Below are 23,921 nucleotides of genomic sequence, written 5' to 3'. Positions count from 1 at the left end.
CCAATTCTCTCAAATGGGACCCCAATAATAGGGAGGGGTACCAAAGGGCTACAGAACCGAGGTTTAGGTGCCGAGATTTGGCACTCTGGACAGGACTCACAATAGTTACGCACATCATTGTGTATTCCAGGCCACACAAAACAATGCAATATCCTTTCTGTGGTTTTTTGTACCCCCAGATGTCCCCCCATTATATGTCCGTGGGCCAGGTCCAGTACCTTCCGCCGATAAGGTTTGGGTACCACTAACTGTTGCACAGTGTCTTCCCCTTTTTTCTCTACCTGGTATAGTAAATCATTCTCAAGAACCATGTACGGGTACGCTAGCCTAGTGACAGGTTCTACGGGTACCCCATCTATCATTTTTACATTTTTCCTAGCCTGAGTCAGGGTAGGATCTTTCATTTGTTCGCTGTGGAAGTCATCCAACTGGACTCCCAAATCGGGTAGGCAGGGTGCTGGATGACTGTCTGCCTCCGCCTCTCGCTGAGTTTCCTCAGTTTCCCCCGCCATAACTGAGAATGGGAAATGAAGGTTAGATTCAATAACCTCCCCAGCAGCATCTTCCTGTGGGGTCTCGTCTAGGAACTCGGGACCTCCAGATGGCATGGGGGAAGGTTCACAGCTACCGTGAAGGAGCAACTGATTCTCCCATAACTGCCAGAAATGGGGAAAATCCCTACCCAGGATTATATCGTGTAACAACGCGGGAATGAGTCCCACTTTGTGTTGCACAGACCCATATGGAGTGGAAATACATATGACCGCTGTAGGATACGAGCAGGTGTCACCATGCACACATGTTACAGAAAACTTGTCAGACGGGCCAGACGGGAGTGCCACCAGACTGGCTTTCACTAGAGTCACCACACTTCCAGAGTCTAGCAATGCCACAACATTTTTCCCATCAACAGATAATTCACACAGATGTTTCGCTGCATCATTTTGACCCGCATTCACACTCATTAGCCGTGTAACCAAAGACATGCGTTTTTTAGAGTCTGTAACATCGCATTGCATGGGTTCAGCGGTAACAGGACAGTTCACAGAAACATGGCCCTTCTCATGGCAGCGGAAACACCTAACAGGCCCCCTATTGAGACCATAGTCCGACACTCTCGGTCTCGGAGAGCGAGCAGTCCCGGGTACCTCCCCCACAGTTTTAGGTAATTTCCCTTCACCCGCAGTTCCTGGAACAGTCTTACCGGTTCCACGAGGAGGAGGCACAGACCGGGTAGTAGCGGTATCATCAGGAAGTCCTTCCGCCACGGAATAACGCTCCACCAAGTCCACCAATTGATCCGCTGTCGCGGGATTTCCTTGGCTCACCCACTTTTTCAGCGCCGGTGGTAATACTCTCAGGTACTTGTCCAGAACGATCCGCTGGATTATCTCTGGAGTTGTCAGTACCTCGGGTTGCAGCCATTTCTTTATCAAGTAGATCAGGTCAAACATCTGCGATCGCGGCGGTTTATCAGGCTGATAGGTCCACTGATGTACCCTCTGTGCACGGACAGCCGTCGTCACACCCAGCCGGGCCAGGACCTCAGCCTTCAGCCTCTCAAAGTCCTGAGCGACTTCCGGGTCTAAGTCATGGTAAGCTTTTTGGGCCTCACCGGAGAGAAACGGAGCAATTAGATCGGCCCATCGTTCCTTCGGCCACTTCTCTCTCAACGCTGTCCGCTCAAACGTTGTCAGGTACGCCTCGACGTCATCTTCTGCAGTCAGCTTTTGCCAGTACCGACTCACATGGATTCTCCTGGACTCTGCTTCCGGGTTAGCCTCAGGCATGCTCACCAAGCGCTGCGCCACCTGTTGGAGAAGCTGGCGGTCTGCAGTCGTCACGTCTACCAACTCCTTCAGCTGTGCGGCCATCAAGCGGTTAGCTTCCTGCTGTGCGGCAGTGGCCTGCTGCTGTATGGCAGTGGACTGTACTAGGGCTTTCACCACGTCTTCCATACTGTCGCCTGTGCCACGGAATGCCCGCGTTCTCCACCACAATGTAACAAAACACTCCGGGATCGCCTTTGCTGGGGTCAAAGGTCACGTGGTTTGTGCATTAAACTCTGAGGCGACAGCAGGTTTCCAAGTAGACTGACCTCAGGTCAGGTTTATTAAAGTGAAAGCAAATACAGAAAACAAATCATAAAAAGAAATCCTTGCCTGTCCGGCGCTAACTATACAGATACGTTCCTAACTAACAACTGGGGGGGCTTCTCCCACCCAGCTAACATTACATAGATCATGAGCATAGCTCTCACTCACGTTTGTCTCACACAGACAGGCATTCTGTGTGCCCCAGGCTGACGCCTGATTCCTCCAGCTGGTCATCTTTTAAACCTGCACTTATTAACCCATGAGTATGCTGAAGACACAGAGCAGCCTAACTCACATAGGACAGATATCTAGGCGAGATATACCTGCCCCCAACTACCAGACCGACATGACTCTTACACTCCTTACATATTATTATGTCCCCATACAGACCCCTTACACATTATATTCCCACACGTCCCTATGGATAATGATGTCCCCACCCAGCCCCATGAAGAATGATATCCCTACACAGCCCCAATGGAGAGTGATGAACCCACACAGCCTCCATGGAGTATAATGTCCCCACAGAGCACCCATGGAGTATAATATCCTCACATAGCCCCCTGACACAATGGTGTCCCTACACAGGCCCCATTAAGAATGATGTCCCCACACAGCCCACATGCAGAATGATGACCCCACACAGCCCCATTGAAAATGATGCCCCTACACAGTTCTCTTGGAGAAGAATATTCCCCACACAGCCCCTTTATACAATGATGTCCCTACACAGCCCCCATTGGGAATTATGTCCCTACACAGCCTACATGGAGAATGATGTCCTCACACATCAACTTACACATTATTATGTCCACCACACAGCCTCCTTGGAAAATAATATCCGCTACACAGCCGCCTTACACAATGATATTCTCACACAGCACCATGTAGAATGATGTCCCCACACAGTCTCCTCCCTCTACACAAAATTATATATTTAAAAAAATGCTTGCCTCATCCCGTTCTTCCATAACGCAGGCCTGAGGCACAGTTGATGAGAAGTAGTGATGTCATCGCGCCTGCTGTACTCTTAGTCACACAGGCCCAATGATGGGAAAGGAAGCTGACGGCTCCCTGTTCCATAATTTTATTTATGGTGTCTCATCTGGAGGATGCAGATACCGGTTAATTCGAGAAATTGGCAGCTTGGGCAGGGACTTCACACCTGCTGTGAGACTGCCACTGCATGAAGCCCTTTGGCTGTCCTGGTCCATGGGCTGCACTAGACCAGCCAGAGGACTGTATGTGGCATGTGGGACGCATTTTGCCCACATCTGGTGTAAAGCATTTATACAATGAATTGCTACTTTTGACATTCAGGATATCCCAAATTGTTTCATTTTCTCATAGTTGAGTATTGTTCTGGGATCTGTTTCTGAGGAAATAAAAACAAAACTGACATTGTATTTTGTAGATTTTAACCCCTTCACGACATGTGCCGTACATGTATGGCACAAGTCGGAAGCAGGTGTATGGAGCGGGCTCACAGCGTGAATCTGCTCATACCCAGCAGGTCATGGATGTGTATTACAGCCAGGACCAGCCTCTAACAATCATGGATGGAATGGAGCTCCACCCACACCTGTTAAATACCGCTGCCAAACTCTGACAGCAACATTTAACATGCGCCATCATGCGTACTTGTCATTCCATGCTCCCATGATGTGATTGTTGAAGACCTCAATGCTTGTCATTATGGAGGCCCCTTTGAAACCCTTCAAAAGAGACTGTGATTTCTGGTATATACTGTACAGCGATGCCAATTCTTTCTGTGGGGTAAAACCTGTTAAAAAGCATGCAGCAAATGCTTTACCTCACTTTAGCTTTATGATCCCCTGCTGTAATGTCTGTATACAGTGGCGCAACTACAAAGATATAAGCCCCGGTGCGAACTTTCAAATGGCCCCCCCATTGCAAAATATTTTCCACCCAAATTTACATTTTCCCTATTCATTTCGCACACTATAGTTTTGTTGCCATGTTGTATAGTCTGACCTAATACTGTCCTGTAGTCGCTAAGAAAAATGATTTTATAACTTTCATGTCCTAATGCTAATTAGGGTGATGTCTTTGGAAGTGCAGACACTCTGGGCGCTCATGTCCTCCCTCGTTCCAATTCCAAGCGCACTCCCGGCATTTGAAATCTGTGTGCTGTTTCTTCCTGGTATGATGCTGCACTGTGTCATTTCCGGTCCTCTGCAGTCTGGAGGTATCGGATACAGAGCATGCGCACTGCTCATTCTGAAGCTGGCGAGTACACCCAATACAGTCAGCACAAGCATGTGATTTGTATACTTCTGACCACATTCCGACAAGACGTTCCCGGTGTATGTAAATCACCAACACCAGAGAATCCTGACAGCGTGCAGTGCGCCCTGTGAGAACTCAGAAGTCTGCAGTGACATAGAATGACTGCAGACTCATCACAAACCTGGACATCCCCTTTAATGCTCCTAACATAAATAAAAACATGAGAATTAGTATCACAAATAACATTTACATCCAGGTACCTTATAGATGACGTCATCTCTGGACTTGTTCTGCTTCTTTTCTTCATCTTGTCCAGACCCCATGATGAGTTTTCTCATCCACAGCTGTCTCTGCAGACTTCAATTTTCTCCAGTCTTTTGCAGAAAATCTCCACATGATGCCCTTAAAGATAGAAGTGTCATTATAAAGCTCCTGAATAAAAAATTGCCCCTCACTATTTTGTCTGCACAAAATATGACCCCCACACTGTCTCTCTTATGGTACATGCTCTTTACACTGACCTCTCCTTTCCATACTGGCGCCCTCTTCACACTGTTCTCTCACACTGTGTCCTCCCTATAGGGCCCAGTCTCTATACTGTACTCCATCATCACACTCCCCCTCCTCGGTATACTGTCCCCTCCTGGCTGTACCCTTACACTGTCTCCCCATGCTACCCCCCCTACTCAGTTTCAGTTGTGTGCCCACTCACTTTTCTCCCCCCATACTGTCTCCTCACACTATTCCCCTCCCTCCTTATACTGTCTCCTCTCACATCCCCCTGTTCATCATACTGTCTCCTCATATATTTACCCCCTCACTTTCTATACTGCCTGCTCACACATACCCCTCACACATACCCCCACTGTGTCTGCACACACCCTATCACCCTCACTCCCCGTACTTTGTCCACATACATTTTTCACATCCCTTCTCATACTGTGTCTGCATACATTCCCCCGTTCACTCCCCATACTGTCTGCACACATCCCCACTCACCATACTGTGTCTGCACACATCCCCCATACTGTTTCCTCATACATGCCCCCCATTCCCCCATACTGTTTCCTCGTACATGCCCCTCATTCCCCAGTACTGTTTCCTCATACATGCCCCCCATTCCTCCATACTGTTTCCTCATACATGCCCCCCATTCCCCTATACTGTTTCCTCGTACATGCCCCCATTTCCCCATACTGTGTCCTCATACATGACCCCCATTCTTCTGTACTGTCTCATTATACATGCCCCCCATTCCCCATACTATTTCCTCATACATGCCCTGCATCTCCCCCTTTGCTCCTTATTTTGTGTCCTCAAATCTCCCCCCACACATTAAATCTCCCCATCCCCATTCCAAATCTCCCCTCACATATTAAACACCCCATCCCCCTCCAAATCTCCACACACACATTAAACACCCCCATCCCCCCTCCAAATATTCTCACCCACATTAAATCCACCATCCCCCCTCAAATATCCACCCAGACATTAAATCTCCCCCCCATGCATTTAATTTTTGGTGTCTTCAGCTCCACTGGAACACTTACCATCTATCTGCGTCTCTGCAGCATTGGCGAGTGAGGTCAGCAGCGTGATCACATGACATGATCACACTGCTGGCGTCATTCTGACCCGGCGGTCATAACTTCAATTGGCACAGAAAACGGCCAACTCCCAGTCCAGGGAGCAGCAGAATGCAGCCAATAGGCGAAACACTGCGGGCAACCGCATTAGGTGGCCCGACTGCGACCACCTGCCAGCTGCGCCCGGGGCACATGCCCCGGCTGCCCCCCTAGATACGCCTCTGGCTGGGCGGGCACCTAAGCACTCCAGGCCCATCGCAGCTGTGACCCCTGAGGCCTCGGTAGTTAAGTCCCTGTCTGTATACTCATTTTTGCTTCTTCTCTTGCCCTTGAGCAGTATAATCAGACCATGTTCCTGCATGGTCAGACACAGCTATTACCATTATGTCAGAACAGAAATTTTTTTTTAACACAGTCAATGGTGGAACTTATTTTTACTCCAAGATCTATTGATTAAAATGTACTTTGTTCATGGAAAAACTCCTTTAAATATTGCAATTGTTGCATTATAATACAGCCATTCTGTTATGTGGCTGAGGAATCTTTGGACTTAGACATTAGGTCTGGGTACATCAACAACCTCTGCTTCTCCTAAACCTTCTCTACTGTTTGGGAACTTATTCAGGTACAATACATAATGGAACACCAAGTGTACAGCTCTCAATAATTATCAATACACATTTTGTTTGTTTCAGTCAAGGTTACGTTTTGGGTTCGTATTTGTCCTTTTGTGCCCACAAAGATGTATTAATTGATATTAAAGCACAATTACCTTGATTATTCATTTCTATAGAAATGCTTTCACCAGTCATAGGAAAGAGCGTCACCATATCTCCATTTCCCAGTTTGTATCGGAAAATATGGCCACTAAGTTGTAGTGTAATGGTTTCATCTTGTACCCCAACACTTGATACATGCCATTGCACAACGTGACTATGACAAAATCCCAGAAGTGAATTTTCATAGCTGTTTCCATTTATGCCTGTAACAACAAAAAGACACTGGATCAATAAAATGATGTCTATCAAGAAATGAAGTCTAACAGGAATTAATGATTAGCAAGGAGTAATGAATATAGAAAAACACAGCTAATTGTATAAAGAACTCCTAACAACATTTTTATTTCATAAGCTGTCCTAATTACTATTGTAATTATGCGTAAGTGTGTAAATATACTTATCGCTCACCATCCTTCTGGCGTTGTTTCAGTGCTCTTCTTGCCCACGTAACCTGAAACCTACTAAGCGGCTCACGCAGGGGTTTATATGTGAGTTGGACATCGCTTTCTTTGTGTGAGTCTATGGAATCTCGTTCTGAAGCACCGTATGGTTACATTGAAGGAAGTAACTACTCCCCACCCAATGGTAACTGTGCGAGCCTGCAAAGAAGAGGATCGCTCCCATGGGACCAGGGCGGCGCGGAAAACCGGAGGTGGTAAGTGTAGGAATACACTTACAAATCGCCACAAAAGTATGTAGGACATTTTATGAAATAAAAATGTTGCTGGGACTTCTTCTTCAAGTTGGACCTTTTGAGAGGAATGTTAGCCTGTGAGGGTGACAAAGGGGCATCCTCTACATCTAGAGGAAAGAAGTTTTAATCACAATCACAGATGCAGGTTTTTTTACTGTAAGAGCAGTGAAACTATTGAACTCTCTGCCATATGATGTTGTCATTGTTGATTCACTACAAAAGTTCAAGAAGGGTCTAGATGACTTTCTTGAAAATGTAATATTCCAGATTATGGATACTAGATTCTGTGATTAGGCGTTGATTCAGGGAACTGGAGTATGATTGTCGTATGTGGAGTCGAGAAGGATTTTTTCCCCTAATATGAAGCTATTAGTGTTTGCCCCATACAGTTTTTGCGTTCCTTTGGATCAACATGTTAGGCTATAGGTGGAACTCCATGGAATTAAGTCTGCAATCAACCTTAAAACAATGAAATATGAAATAACCACGTACATTTGCCCTAGTGTTCAGATGGGGCAGTCCCATTTTCTAATGCTCAAGAAAAGCGTTGTATTTCTGTGCTTTTGTATAATAATAGTATATTTTTTTCTGATGTGAAAAATCATTGTACAGTGCTGTATATATCAATTTTATGCTTAAAAGGTTTATACATGTCTATTGTTTTTATTATGAGCCTAAAAACTAACAGGTAGGTAGTTGCTGACCATCTGCTGTTATTATAGAATAGCAACTCACTCGAGAAAATAGGTAACACTCTAAAAACTGTAATTGACCCTGCCAGTTCCTTTGTAGACTAGATATCCTGACCTCGCAGTCTCTAGCGGTTCCTGCATGAGCTGAGACAAACCTGACCACAGACTAGACGACGGCACCTCTGACCTATGCTGCCTGAAAGGCCATCAAGCGCTTCACATACCTCCTAAAGAAACGGAAGGCAGAGAAGAATGCAAATTACCTAAAGAAGTCAAAGTGTGCTGAAATAGATAGACATCCCAGAGTGAGTAAAACACACAACTAAATACAAAAGAAAGGATTGCATACGTACTGTTAGCGAATATGTAGCCTATTTCCTAAAAAGGAACAGAAGATAGGTGCAGAGTAAAGAACATAAACAGCAGAGAGATAAACCTTTTCAAAACTGAACTTTTTGTGTTTCCTCTCTCTAGCAACCAACTTATACCCGATAGTCATAGTTACTCACCGATAACGGTGTTTCTCAGAGCCCATGACAGCACACCAGAGAGAGGGGATCCGCCCTTCAGGGACAGGAAACCTACAGGATAAAAGGGCGGTACCTCTCCCCTGCATCAGTTTTGTTTACAGAGCATCGGAGGTCCTCCAGGTTAGTTACAACAACAGAAAAAGTACAATTTATCATATTGCTTAACAGGTAAACACCGTGTCTATATAAAAAGGCACTTCACACAAAATAATGTGCTCACCGCACACGTGATGAGGGGGGGAATAAGTAGGTGCTGTCATGGGCTCTGAGAAACACCGTTATCGGTGAGTAACTATGACTTTCTCAGTCGCCCATGACAGCACACCAGAGAGAATTGCAGAGATATATTGGTTAGGGAGGGACCACAGCCTGTAGAACCCTTCTTCCGAAGGTTAGGTCAGACGAGGAGGCTAGGTCTAGGCGATAGTGTCTGAAAAAGGTTGAAGGTGAAGACCAGGTGGCCGCCTTACAGATTTGGTCTAATGGTACCTCTGACCTTTCGGCCCAGGAGGTCGCCATAGCCCTTGTAGAGTGGGCCTTCAGTCCTTGTGGGACGGCGTTCCCGGTGGATGAGTAGGCCAAGGCTATTGCGTCTGTTACCCATCGTGCTATAGTGCTCTTAGAAGCTTTGAGTCCTTTCCTAGGCCCCTGGAAACAGATAAAAAGAGACCCTTCCTTCCTACACTGTTGGGTGGATTTAATATATTGGATTAGACACCTTCTCACATCTAGTGTGTGGAATTTTTCTTCTTTCCTATTTTTAGGGTCTGGACAGAAGGAAGGAAGGATTATTTCCTGGGATCTGTGAAATATGGATGCTACTTTGGGTAGATAGGCAGGGTCTGTTTTTAGTACAACCTTATCATCCAGGATTTGTGTAAAGGGAGGGTTTGCGGACAGGGCTTGGAGATCACTTATTCTGCGGGCCGATGTCAGGGCTATTAGGAGGGCAGTTTTAAGTGATAGAATCCTAAGAGGTATTGACTCTACAGGTTCAAACGGGGGTTCTGTCAGGGCTGACAAGACCAGGTTCAAGTCCCAAGTTGGTAATTTTTTTACTGTTACAGGTTTAGACCTTGCGGCTGCTCTGATAAACCGCATCACCCAAGGGTTTGCTGCTATGTTTTCACAGTAAAGTGCTCCTAGAGCTGATATTTGTACTTTTAAGGTACTTATTGAAAGGCCCAGGTCTAACCCCTTTTGTAGAAATTCTAATATTTCAGTCACTGGAACCCCGTCTTGTAACCTGACCCCGGAGGAGGATAAAAATTTTTGCCAAGTTTTACCATATATTTTTGTGGTCACTGGTTTTCTACTTTTCATTAGTGTAGAAACTAGTTTGTTAGAAAAACCTCTATCCCTCAATAGTGACCTCTCAAATTCCACGCTGTTAAGTGGAGATTCTCTGACTGGGGGTGGAACACCGGTCCCTGAGACAGAAGGTCCGGAAGATCCGGAAGGACCCAGGGATCTGTGATCGATAGCATCCTCAGCCAGGAGAACCAGGCCCTTTTGGGCCAGAAGGGGGCTATTAGGATAAGTCTGGATTTGTCCTGCCTGATTTTTCGCAGAACTGCTGGGATGAGGATGATGGGAGGAAATGCGTATGCAAGAGTGTGTGTCCAGGGAATCGTAAATGCGTCTACTGCCCGAGGATTCCCTCTGGGATCTAAGGAGCAAAAGGTTTTCACCTTCTTGTTGTGCCTGTTTGCAAAGAGGTCTATTACAGGGATGCCCCATAAGTCTGTGATTTTTTTGAAGATTCCCTGATTCAAGGACCATTCCCCTTGTTTTAGTTGGGTACGACTTAGAAAGTCCGCTTCCTGGTTCTCTACCCCTTTTATGTGTAGGGCTGATATGGATAGAAAACTGTTCTGCACTAGGCTGAGAATTTCGGAGGTAGTTTCCATTAGTGTTTGAGACCTGGTACCCCCCTGGTGATTCAAGTAAGCTACAACTACTTTGTTGTCTGAAAAAATTCGGACGTGATGCCCTTGTAATTCTCTTAGGAAAAAACGTAGTGCATGATTCACCGCTCTCAGCTCTTTTTGGTTTGAGGAAGTCTCGAGTTCCTGACTTGACCATACCCCCTGAGCGACTTTGTTGTTCAGGTGAGCCCCCCACCCTGTGGGACTTGCGTCTGTTGTTACTATCTGAGGGTTTTCTATTACCCATGGAATCCCTTTTGATAGATTGGTGGGATTTAACCACCAGTTTAGGGAATGAATAACAGGCGAACTTAGAGTCATGCGACCCTCTAACCGACCTCTCAGTAAACTCTGGTTTTTTAAAATGTCCCACTGGAGGGGTCTCGTGTGGAGCTGCGCCCACTGAACTGCTGGAAGGCAAGCAGAGAGGGACCCTAGTAACGACATCGCCCTCCTCAGAGACATGGATGGTTTTGAGCAAGCTTCCGACACTAGATGTAATATCTTTTGTCTTTTCTGAACTGGGAGGCGACATTCTTGGGAACTTGAGTCCAAAGTAAGACCCAAAAATTCCTGAACCCTGGTTGGTTCCAGTTTTGATTTTTGAAGGTTCACCAACCAGCCTAGTTTTCCCAAAATGTCTATCACTCTTTGGCAATGCTGACTGCAGAGTTGGGCCGAGCTGCTGACAATCAAAAAGTCGTCCAAATATGGAACGATTAAGATGTCCTCTTCCCTTAGATGTGCCATCATCTCTGCTACCAATTTGGTGAAGATGCGAGGTGCGATTGATATGCCAAAGGGAAGGGCTCTGTATTGGTATTCCCTTATCTGCCCTTTCATGACCACTGCCAGTCTGAGGAATTTTTGAGAATTCTTGTGGATGGGGACGTGATAATACGCGTCGCTGAGATCTAGAACTACCATGAAACAGTTCGGAAACAGGTTTTTTATTGTCGACTTTATTGATTCCATTTTGAATCGTTTGTTTTTTACGTAAGTGTTTAGTTTCCGTAAGTTTATTATGGTCCGGAAAGACCCGTCTGGTTTGGGAACCAGAAATAATGGGGAGTAGAAACCTTTCTTCCTCTCCAGAGGGGGAACTTCCAGAATGACATTTTTGTCCAATAATTTTAGGATTTCGAGTTCTAGAGCTTCTTGTTGTTGGGGAGAAGACCTCGGTGAAGTTACTACATAATGTCGGGGGGGTAGGGAAAAAAATTCTATTTGAAGACCCGCGTGTATTAGATTTAGTATCCAGGGGCTGGTAGTGATTTTTTCCCAGGCCGGGAGGAATTGAGACAACCTCCCTCCCACCCTGGGGGAGATGTCACTTAGGGGGGGGTTTCTTATCTCGTGGGGAACTACCGAAGAGGAAACCTCTTTCTCTTCTTTTCCCATCTTCCCAGCGGTTTTGTTCTCTTGGCGGTCTTCTTCTAAAGAATTTCCTACTCCGAAAGGGCCGTTTATTGAACGTTTGAGGTAGGATGGGGAACCCTTTCTTTTTATCTCCTGCTTTTTGCAGGATGTCGTCTAGAGTCTCTCCAAAGAGAAACTTGCCTTCACACGGAATAGAACACAGTTTGTGTTTAGTTTGTAAATCTCGGCAGACGAATCGGCTAGAAATGCCGCGGCACCTCTAATCATGGGAATAGAGTCTAACACCTTATTTCTGGGTACCCCATCCCTCAGTTGTTTCTCTAAGTTGTCAATCCAGATCATAAGGGAGCGTGACGTGCAAGCCGCTGCTATGGCCGGTCTCAGGCATCCCCCCGCCGACTCCCAGGCACCTTTGAGAAAGGTGTCGGCTCTCTTGTCAAGAGGATCCTTTAGGGTTCCCATATCTTCAAATGGTAACGCGTATCTTTTTGAGGCTTTAGCTACCGCCACGTCGAGTTTGGGAGCCTTATCCCATGAAGAGGAGGATTCCTCTTCAAATGGATATTTTCTTTTAATAGAGGGAACTGATGCATTTTTCCTCTCTGGTTTTTCCCACTCTCTTTTGATTAAGGTTTGTATATTTTCATTTAGGGGAAAAACTTTTCGCTTTTTTTGGCATAGTCCTCCGAACATGACATCCTGAACGGTTTTGTCAGGACGAGGGTCCAATACACCCATTGTCGACCTCACTGCTTTAACAAGGCCGTCAACCTCGTCTAAGGGAAAACAATGACGACCTCCCCTTTCGTCATCTGAAGAAGAGAAGGAGGAGTCCTGTGTATCTGAGTTTACGACATCAGAGCTGGAGGAATCGGAGTTCCTATAGGGATTAGGTTTTTCTTTACTGACTTTCTTTCCTCCTTTAAGGGTTTTAAAAACAGACTCTACCTCTGTTTTGATTACGGAGCGTAACTCAGAGGCAAAGTTTGGTGTCTCCTCGCAGAGGACTTGACCAATACACGAATCACATAACTTTTTATCCCAAGATTGCGGTAATTCTATATCGCATAATGGGCAGGTTCTGTGCTTTGTTTTTGCCGTTCTCTTCCTTGCCTAGGATAAAGGAGAAGAGGGACCCCAGTTACAAACAAATGAGCTTTCACGAAGATCACTCACCAATCAGACGCAGCCACAGGTACCGGTTCTGGAGGAGGGGTAGGATCTTGAAGAGAGAGATCCGTAGATGGTAGCTGATTCACCACACTGGAACTCTTGCTACGTTGTGTGGAATGGCTACCAGACCGAGAACTCCGGGTGCCCGCAGAGGTTCGCTTCTTCTGTGCGTCCGGTTTCGGTCGTTGGTGGTGGCGCTGCTGCTGCTGCTGCGGTGGCGGCGGCGGCTGGAGCTGCTGGTCGCTGTCTTCCATGGCTCTATTAGCTTGGGACGGCATGCAGCAAGGAGTTTCCTATGCGCACCATCTTTTAAACAGAGCGCTTCTTAATAGCCCCTCCTCTGTGGCTGCGTGAAGGAGGAAGCGTCCTTTTTTTTTTTTTTTTTTTCTCTCTGTCATGCTACTGCGCATGCGCGCGCCGTCAGGGACCCGGAAATGAAGCAATCCAGTTCCGGGGCAGCGCCATCTTGGTACACCTTAGTTACAGCGCTGCCCCTGAACCGGAAGCCACATACTACCTCCGGTGCGGCGCCATTTTGGAAATGCCGGCGTCCTGAGTGTGGCAGAGTATCGGGAGCCCCAGCCTCCTATCCGGAGTGGCGGCTACACTTCCTCCCGCTCACGCTGACGGCCCGTCGGTCGCAGCCGTGGCGGCTTCGGACACCGCACCAGCCGTGGCAGGGGCCTCCCCGCTGCCAGGACTCGGACTGGCCGGCTCCGGATTCCAGGCTTCTTCACGGTTCCAGCTTCTCAGGTACCGTCCAGAAGGTTCCCCGTCAGGGACAGGAAACCAAAACTGATGCAGGGGAGAGGTACCGCCCTTTTATCCTGTAGGTTTCCTGTCCCTGAAGGGCGGATCCCCTCTCTCTGGTGTGCTGTCATGGGCGACTGAGAAATTGGAATTGCCTTGGGTGATTTAACAATTGATCCCAAGTAGCATCGCCCTACCTGTGCTCTCCGCTCCGCAACTGATCTAAGACTAACATTCTCCTTAATCCAAACCTCCCAATTCCGTCTCCAAGACTTTTTTTGTGCTGCGCCAGTTTTCTAGAATGCACTACCCCAAACGATTAGAATAATACTTAGCCCCCACATTTTTAAGCATGCTTTAAAAATACATCTATTTAGACAGGCCTATCACCTCACTTCACTAACCTAACTCTCCCTAATGCCCTATTTATTACAATGATGGCTGGACCATACATGCCAAGCACTATTTACCTATTGTGTCCCCCCTATTTCCTTATAGATTGCAAGCTTATACCCTGCACCTGCTTTGCTTCTACGTTCCTGAATGTCTGATATATATATATATATATATATATATATATATATATATATATATATATATACATACACAGGTCCTTCTCAAAAAATTAGCATATAGTGTTAAATTTCATTATTTACCATAATGTAATGATTACAATTAAACTTTCATATATTATAGATTCATTATCCACCAACTGAAATTTGTCAGGTCTTTTATTGTTTTAATACTGATGATTTTGGCATACAACTCCTGATAACCCAAAAACCTGTCTCAATAAATTAGCATATCAAGAAAAGGTTCTCTAAATGACCTATTACCCTAATCTTCTGAATCAACTAATTAACTCTAAACACATGCAAAAGATACCTGAGGCTTTTAAAAATTGCCTGCCTGCCTGGTTCATTACTCAAAACCCCCATCATGGGTAAGACTAGCGACCTGACAGATGTCAAGAAGGCCATCATTGACACCCTCAAGCAAGAGGGTAAGACCCAGAAAGAAATTTCTCAACAAATAGGCTGTTCCCAGAGTGCTGTATCAAGGCACCTCAATGGTAAGTCTGTTGGAAGGAAACAATGTGGCAGAAAACGCTGTACAACGAGAAGAGGTGACCGGACCCTGAGGAAGATTGTGGAGAAGGACCGATTCCAGACCTTGGGGAACCTGAGGAAGCAGTGGACTGAGTCTGGTGTGGAAACATCCAGAGCCACCGTGCACAGGCGTGTGCAGGAAATGGGCTACAGGTGCCGCATTCCCCAGGTAAAGCCACTTTTGAACCATAAACAGCGGCAGAAGCGCCTGACCTGGGCTACAGAGAAGCAGCACTGGACTGTTGCTAAGTGGTCCCAAGTACTTTTTTCTGATGAAAGCAAATTTTGCATGTCATTCGGAAATCAAGGTGCCAGAGTCTGGAGGAAGACTGGGGAGAAGGAAATGTCAAAATGCCTGAAGTCCAGTGTCAAGTACCCACAGTCAGTGATGGTGTGGGGTGCCATGTCAGCTGCTGGTGTTGGTCCACTGTGTTTCATCAAGGGCAGGGTCAATGCAGCTGAAATGCTTTATGGAGATGAAGATTTCATTTTTCAGCACGACCTGGCACCTGCTCACAGTGCCAAAACCACTGGTAAATGGTTTACTGACCATGGTATTACTGTGCTCAATTGGCCTGCCAACTCTCTTGACCTGAACCCCATAGAGAATCTGTGGGATATTGTGAAGAGAAAGTTGAGAGACGCAAGACCCAACACTCTGGATGAGCTTAAGGCTGCTATTGAAGCATCCTGGGCCTCCATAACATCTCAGCAGTGTCACAGGCTGATTGCCTCCATGCCACGCCGCATTGAAGCAGTCATTTCTGCCAAAGGATTCCCGACCAAGTATTGAGTGCATAACTGAACATTATTATTTGATGGTTTTTTTGTTTGTTATTAAAAAACACTTTTATTTGATTGGACGGGTGAAATATGCTAATTTATTGAGACAGGTTTTTTGGGTTATCAGGAGTTGTATGCCAAAATCATCAGTATTAAAACAATAAAAGACCTGACAAATTTCAGTTGGTGGATAATGAATCTATAATATATGAAAGTTTAATTGTAATCATTACATTATGGTAAATAATGAAATTTAACACTATATGCTAATTTTTTGAGAAGGACCTGTATATATATACTGCTATGTTGTATAATGTCTGGTATCATAATGCTGCTATGTTGAATAATATATATACAGTTCTGGCAAAAATTAAGAGACCACTGCAAAATTTTCAGTTTGTCTGATATTGTTGAGTAAAATGTAAATTGTCCTTTTATTCCATAAACTACTGACATGACAACATATCTCTGAAGTTCCAAGCAATAAATTATGTATTTATTTTCTGAAAAAGAGAAATGATCAAAATAACCAAAAAATGCATTGCTTTCAGACCTCAAATAATGCAAAAAAAAAAAAAAACAAGTTCATAATCATTTAGAAGCAACAATACTAATGTTTTAACTCTGGAAGAGATCAGAAATCAATATATTGTGGAATAACCATGAATTTTAATCACAGCTTTCATGCGTCTTGGCATGCTTTCCACCAGTCTTTCACACTGCTTCTTCCTCTTGATTACATTCCAGAGGTTTTCAATGGTGTTCAGATCAGGAGATTGGGCTGGCCGTGACAGGGATTTGATGTCGTGGTCCTTCATCTACACCTTGATTGACCTAGCTGTGTGGCATGGCGCATTGTCCTGCTGGAAAAAAACAGTCCTCAGAGTTGGGGAACATGGCCTGAGCAGTAGGAATCAACTGTTTTTCCGGGATAACCTTGTATGCGGCTTGAGTCACAAGCCATCAAACAAAGAAGAACTGCTTACATTTTTGCACCAGAATCAGTGTGAAAGACTGGTGGAAAGCATGCCAAGATGCATGAAAGCTGTGATTACAATTCATGGTTATTCCACATAATATTGATTTTTGAACTCATCCTGAGTTAAAACATTAGTATTGTTGTTTCTAAATGATTATGAACTTGTTTTTTTTTGCATTATTTGAGGTCGGCAAGCAATGCATTTTTTTGTTATTATGACCATTTCTCATTTTCAGAAAATAAATACAAAACGTATTGCTTGGAACTTTGGAGACATTTTGTCAGTAATTTATAGAATAAAAGAACCATTTACAGTTTACTCAAAAATATACCTATAAAGAGAAAAATCAGACTAACTGAATATTTTGCAGTGGTCTCTTAATTTTTGCCAGAGCTGTATGTTTCGGTACTGTATAGATAGGGAAAGTGTAGTATTTAGATTAGCCCACTAGAGGGGGGCATTGTAGGATAGTAATAAGAATAAGATAGGAACTAGTTAAGTTAGGAGGGGCCAACTGTATCAGGTAGAGAGGGCTTCCTGAATTGATGCAGTAGTGCCTGGGAGCCTGGACAGGGCATCTGTGCCACGCAACATTCAAGTAAAGGAGCCCAGCTCATCCAGGGTCCAGGAGCAATGGTGGGAGATTAAGGAATAAAGGAATACAGGGCAGCTTCAACATGGTTGCAGTAAACAACGTGGGAAGACGCCTAAGTGTCCGGGGGGAAACGGACAGGGAACTCCTGAAATTAGTTAGGCTGGCCAGACAGGTTCTGGAGACTTCGGTATGACTCTGCAATATTCCTGGAGGTGTACAGGACGGCACAGGGAAAGGAAACGTTATAATGTGTGAAGAATCCTGTGTTGTACCTGTGATTAATCTGGACGAGCTGAGAAAACAACTGAGTAAAGTTATTAGATTAAAACTGGATTTGGACTCTGCCTGTCTTCGCATGATATTTGGGAAAGGAAACCCCAATAGACTGAAGAGGGCTCTTATGTGCAAGTAAGTGAGCCATCCAACACACAACAGAAGGGACATTGTATTTATGTGATGGACGGCCAGGGTGTGCAAGTACTACCACCCTCTGCCACGACTACCCCCCTGGCCTCTGTTACATACACAAACATGGCACACGGATGGTACACACGTACACATGGATGGGCAACAGAAAACCACACGGATAGTAAAAACTATTATGCTTACATTTTTTTAATCGGATGTGTGAAGGGGGCCTTAGAGAATGTTTCCTGTCAGCTTTGATCATTAGTGATCAGAGATACTGACATTTGTTTCACTTTTTAATTTGATTGCATGTGTTCCAGGGAAAAAAAGGAGAGAAGTCTTACTTTGAATGACGTAGGAGTGGTACAGGCTCTTCGAGTCTTTGCTGAGCACTTTGTTGCAGGCTTTTGGTTTGTTTTGCTCGTAGTACCAACTTTTATTCTCATCAAATACAGTAAACATTGCAACTTGTTCTTCATCGGCTTTTTCCTAGGAAAAGAGCAAATCATTTCTATGAATTCTGGAGAAGTCAAGGAAAGTTACATGCCTTGCTGGTCCCAGAGTTTGCTCTGAAAATTGTCATTTTTATTTTGTTATATTTATAGTGATCTGATACAGGAAAAACTATGACCTGTGAAATGGCTATGTGAAATGGATGTACTTTTAGAGTTTTTACTTTTATGGTAAGTAAATGGTTTTCTTTTGCACCTGATTATGTGTACTCTCTTTTATTACATCCTTATAAAGGTCACTGATCACTTTTAGAGCACTGAAATTGAAAAAATTAGATATTGTAGGCATTTTTCTAGCCTGCGCCTTACAGGCGCATTGTACCTGAACTCGTTAGTGAATGCATAGTTCTTGACGGAGGGTTAATATCAGGATAATTTCAAACATATTAATTATATACACAGTAAATATGCGATTATTTCAATATGTATATATAATATTCATTATGCAATCTAGGGGGCAGGTCAGTGAGGGATCAGTGACCTATCAGAAGCCATACTGGTGAATACCTAACCATAGGACCACATGAAGACCCCCCACAAGCCGCCCCGGAGCACAAGCATATCATTAACTCAAATCTGAAAATAAAATTTAAACAACCACAAGATGGATTTCATCAACCAAGGTAACATTTTAGTCAGTATAATGACGCCGACCTGACACTGTCTGTAGGTTCCTCTGCACAATCCTGCTGTCAGGTTCCCTTTAAGTTACTTTATCTTTTTGTCTTGTGGTGATAGTTTCTGTATTTGGCATCAAATTCATCAAAATGGTGCACACAATCCATGAATTTGGTGCAAAGTCAAAAATGGGCTTTTTTTCTGCTTTGAGTTGCTTTTACAACTTTTTAGTGCCAAAAAATCAACCAAAAATGCATCAAAATTTGGATGTACTCCAAAATACATCAGGGGGAACTAGAGTGAAGTTGTGCCAAATTTTTAAAGTTTTTAAAAAGTCAAAGTTGATGAATCAGGTGAAAACATCTAGAATCGCTAAAACTCCGGCAATATAACAGAAAACAGAAAAAACAGACGAGCACATATAAGATAGACTTAAAAAACGGTGCAAATAGAATAATGAACGGTACACACGAAACTAGTAGGGTTGATCGAATAGCTTCGGATAAGTGCTTATCCGAATAGCTGTAGCGCTTACCGAATAGCTGCATCGGTAACCCGGATACCTGGAGCGCTCCCGATAATCAGCTGTTCGGCACCGCAGCTGCATGTGTCGCGGCTGTGTGACTGTCACATCACATGCATGGAGAGCCTGTGTGATGCTGTGAAGCTATTCAATCAACCCTAGAAACTAAGCAAGAAACAGGTGCAAAAGCAATGATGAATTGGAGCCTAACTCTTCTGCACCATTACAGGAGCTGAGTAGTGATGAGCGCAAAGGCTCGTAACACAAGATTGCCCAGGGAGCAAGCCGAAGCACCGAGTATCGCGGGTGCTCATGTAACATGTTTGTGTCCCTACATCCGCATGTTTCACGGCTGTTAGACAGCCATAAAACATGTGGGGATTTCCTGACATACACCGTCAATCCCCGTATATTATATATGTGTGGCCACGTGGACTTGAACATGGCACTCAAACACCCGCGATACTTGGTGCATACCCGAGCACCCTAAAGAGTACTTATGCCCATCACTAGAGTTGAGCTATTACAGGCTAAACCACTGCAAGATCAGCAATTCAATGTATTGGAACTTACAATTTTATTATTAATGACTTTGTAGAATTATAATATTTGCCGATACTATACTAAACTCTGCAGGGTAATCAGTAAAGAAGTATTTATGTAAGCTGGAGGCTTGGACTGAGAAATGGTAATTGAAGTTTAATGTAGATAAATGTAAGGTTTTGCACTGGGCCAGAAAAAATGAAATATTTAATAATGTACTAAATGGTAAAACACTAGGTAAAAATATCACTGAAAATGAAATTTGGGTGTAAACTCAACTTTAGTGACCAGTGTCAGGCAGCTGCTAACAAGGCAAATAAAATAATGAGATAGACTAAAGAAGCAGTACAGAGATCTTTCTATTGATATTTTTACACCTAGACCTGTGACATTGACAATGGGGGCATCTTTTATGTCTAGAGGAAAGAAGGTTTAAGCAAAATCACAAATGCAGATTTCTTACTGTAACATGATGCTGTAATGGTTCATTCACTACAGAACTACAAGGAGGCCTGGATGACTCTCTTGTATAATATAATATCATAGGCTATGGGTACTAGATTCCAGGGAAGAGACCTGTCAATCAACTAGAGCAATGCAGGGCACAGCCATCCGAGGCAGCGCTGGACTAGTCCAGTCTACGAATGGATCGTCAAACTATATCTAGTGTTTGGGTATGGTTTGCCGGATCTTCAAACGCTCCAAACGCTGCCGTGGTTTGGGAGGCATGAATCATATGACAGGTTCCCTATAATCTTTAATTTTGTGGTTTGAATATCACCAATTCTTTCTCAGTGTGATTTGTACCTTTTTTACTTTCATGTTTATCAGAATTCACGGCCATAAGACTTTTCTAGTTGTCATGCTACTGTATATGACCCAGTGACTTCCCTAACATGAGGGTGATACTTGAAGGATTTTCCATTGTAAAGTATTACCGGTACTTTATAAAGTGTTGGACATAAGAACCTAAACTATTGCATTAAGTTTGCTTCCAAGACATGTTTACCTGTAGTCCTCTAGTATTTAATGCCATCGACTTGCAAATAAGAAGGGTACCAAGAAGTCCAGAGGCCAAATCCTTCACAATGTTAACAGTACTATGATATATTCTCGTTAAACACAGTGGGTCATTTTTTGTAGGTTCATCAGTTTCCAGTATAGTCCAGAAATAAGAAGCGGTTTCCCCGGGCATCACTGTGCTATTCTCTGTCTCATGACCTAGTACAAAAGCATGCAAATTAGTGCGAATTTATTAACTGTTTCTTCATTGACACCTATGTGTAGGACACTCTTACCTTTTGGTTCTGGAACATAACCTTTAAAGAATCGTTGTAATGACACACCATGTGGATATATGTTGTGGGGTTGGCTCGCCATGTTTTTAAAGACAACCTGGAAATACACATGACAACATATTACAAAATCCCTTATGAACATCACTCCTAAGAAGGTCCCTATACACATTAGTCTGAGTCGGCCAAACCTGACAATATTGGTGGGATAGTCCATCAGTAATCTATATGGAAGCTGTCAAATTCTCCCCGGAACAACGATGCAGAGAGGAGGGTCGGCATATTGGAAGTCCAACAGCCAATTCTTTGGTGCTCCCAGGAGGTAAGTCGCTACAAGAGAAGTCTAATGTGTATGGGGACCTCACCATACCAGCTGTAACCACTAGTGATGAGCGAATATACTCGTTACTCGAGATTTCTCGAGCACGCTCGGGTGTCCTCCAAATATTTTTTAGTGCTTGGAGATTTAGTTTTTATTGCCTTAGCTGAATGATTTACATCTGTTAGCCAGCATAAGTACATGTGGGGGTTGCCTGGCTGCTAGGGAATCCCCACATGTACTTAAGCTGCGGCAAGAAAAACGAAATCTCCTAGAACTAAAAAATACTCGGAGGACACCCGATCGTGCTTGGGAAATCTCGAGTAACGAGTATATTCGCTCATCACTAGTAACCACCAATCATCAGAGCACATAAATAACAGACAAAGGATCTGTAAAAGCAGATTTTTAGCACAGCCGCACTCATGTGCATTCACTAGTATTGAGCTTCAATACTAGACTCTTGTGAACATGGAGGTCAGGCCTCCTCTGATCACATATTAGGCATATATGAAATATGGCAATTATTCTTTGTACAGGACTGCTTTTTCTAACAGATTCAGACTTTCTACTGTAACTGAGTCCGGTCTAGGTATGGGTTAGCACTTGTCAACTGAGTAGAGGAAGATAAAACTACCGTATTAATTCTATTGGTGCCATCAACTTCATGAAATAACCAAGATTCCTGAAGGAAAAAACATGTTCTCAAACTCTTCAGACATTCAGTTTATCAACATAAATTACAAAGATTCCAATACATACCACAATCGTGTCCCTGACCTGAGCCCGGATCACCGGTCCGATTAGTCCAAGTTCTCTGGGGTTTTTAACCTCCTCTTTGAAAGTGCTATCAGTGTATTGCTTATAGACTACTTTCTTAAATGGATGATGGCAGTAGGTTCTAACAGTGGAGACAACAGAGACATTCATCATTAGATGGTAGTACAGCGCATGAAATATATATTACACATATTCTTAAGGCTTAAAGTTTATATTGTAACTAGAGATGGGCCGACCCATAGATGTTCGGGTCCGGTGGGTTTGACTGAACAGTTAAAAAAACGTTTGGGCTTGGGTACCAGAACAGTACACGGACCCAAACCCGGACCCCATTCACTTGAATGGGGGCCCAAACATCCAGTGTTTGCCATGCTGTCATCTGCATGACAGCGCGGCAAAAACTGCTTTGAAATCATTACCGTCGGTCAGACAGCCATGGTTCTCTGGTTCTCCAGTTTCCTCCCACACTCCGAAAACATGCTGATAGGGAATCTAGATTCTGAGCCCCGATGGGTACGATGCCGATAATGTCTGTAAAGTGCTGTCGAATTAATAACACTTTATCAGTGAGTAAAATAAATAAATAAATGAGACACAGAAGCTCACTTGGGAGGTCAAACACAGGTGTTGGGTGAGAAGACTGGGCTCATAATGCCAGGTCTAGTTCATCCCAAGGGTGTTAGGGCTTTCACACAAAACTCACCCAGGCATGCCTTTATTGGCTTTGCTTTATTCTCTGTGGCACAGTCATGTTGGAACAGAAAAGAAACTGTTCCCACAAAATTGAAGTCAAACTATTGTTCAAAATGTCTTGGTATGATGAAGCAGTGAGCTCTCCATTCATTGGGATTTAAGGGCTTAGGCCAACCAGTACAGTCACCAAACCCAGAGACATCCATCACACTGCCAGATAGAGAACCATGATTTGTCAGTCCACAGAATATGTTTTGACTGCTCCAAAGTCCAGTATCGGCGTATTTTACTTAACTCCATCAGAAGTTTGCTATTGTGCTTGGTGATGTAAAGCTACTTGAAGCTTCTTGGCCATACCATGAAACATCTGTTTTTGTGCTGAAGTTAAAGGGGTTGTCCACTACTAGGATAACCCTTTCTCTACTGGCTGCTCACTTGCTCTTCATTGCGTATACATCTGAAGGTAGGGAGAGGGACACCGGGGCTGATTGGGCCCAGGGCTCATGGTCATAACCTCACGCGAGCCCTGGGAACGCGAGTGCTGACGCCTGCTGGAACAGCGCCGGCATGGAAGGTGAGTAAAAGTGCTTTTACTTTAACAAAGGCAAACATTCAGATGGGGAAGGGGTTGTCCTAGTTGTAGACAAACACTTTAATGTCAAACGAGGTTTGGACTTTGTATCTATTGAGTCACAGAACGCTATGCACATCAGCACTCGGCAACATTGCTCTATCACGTTACATGGTGTCCACTTTGTAGCCAAATTGCATTGATTCCTTCACTTTTCAACATTGTCACTCACAGCTGATCATTAAATATTTAGGAAGGGAAGGTATTTCATGAACTGACTTGTTGCAATGATGGCATTCTATTACAGAACCACACTCCAATTCTCCGAGCTCTG

The 23,921-nt window shown here is 44.2% G+C and overlaps 1 protein-coding gene across 1 annotated transcript in view; it reads right to left on the bottom strand.

Annotated features, from left to right (window-relative positions):
* The window catches only part of F5 (coagulation factor V), a 134,236-nt gene that overhangs the window by 42,085 nt on the left and 68,230 nt on the right, over window positions 1-23,921 (bottom strand). Inside the window, exons 8-12 of the mRNA XM_077294840.1 lie at window positions 22,306-22,444; window positions 21,228-21,324; window positions 20,939-21,150; window positions 18,078-18,222; window positions 6,705-6,914 (exon numbers count right to left, since the gene is read on the bottom strand). Of these exons, the coding sequence (XP_077150955.1) occupies window positions 6,705-6,914; window positions 18,078-18,222; window positions 20,939-21,150; window positions 21,228-21,324; window positions 22,306-22,444 (803 nt within the window). The remainder of the gene's footprint in view (window positions 1-6,704; window positions 6,915-18,077; window positions 18,223-20,938; window positions 21,151-21,227; window positions 21,325-22,305; window positions 22,445-23,921) is intronic.

Source organism: Ranitomeya variabilis, chromosome 3 (genome assembly GCF_051348905.1).
Source record: "Ranitomeya variabilis isolate aRanVar5 chromosome 3, aRanVar5.hap1, whole genome shotgun sequence".
NCBI lineage: Eukaryota > Metazoa > Chordata > Amphibia > Anura > Dendrobatidae > Ranitomeya > Ranitomeya variabilis.
The sequence above is the reverse complement of the archived record's forward strand: the minus strand, read 5'-3'. Positions and strand labels throughout refer to the sequence as shown.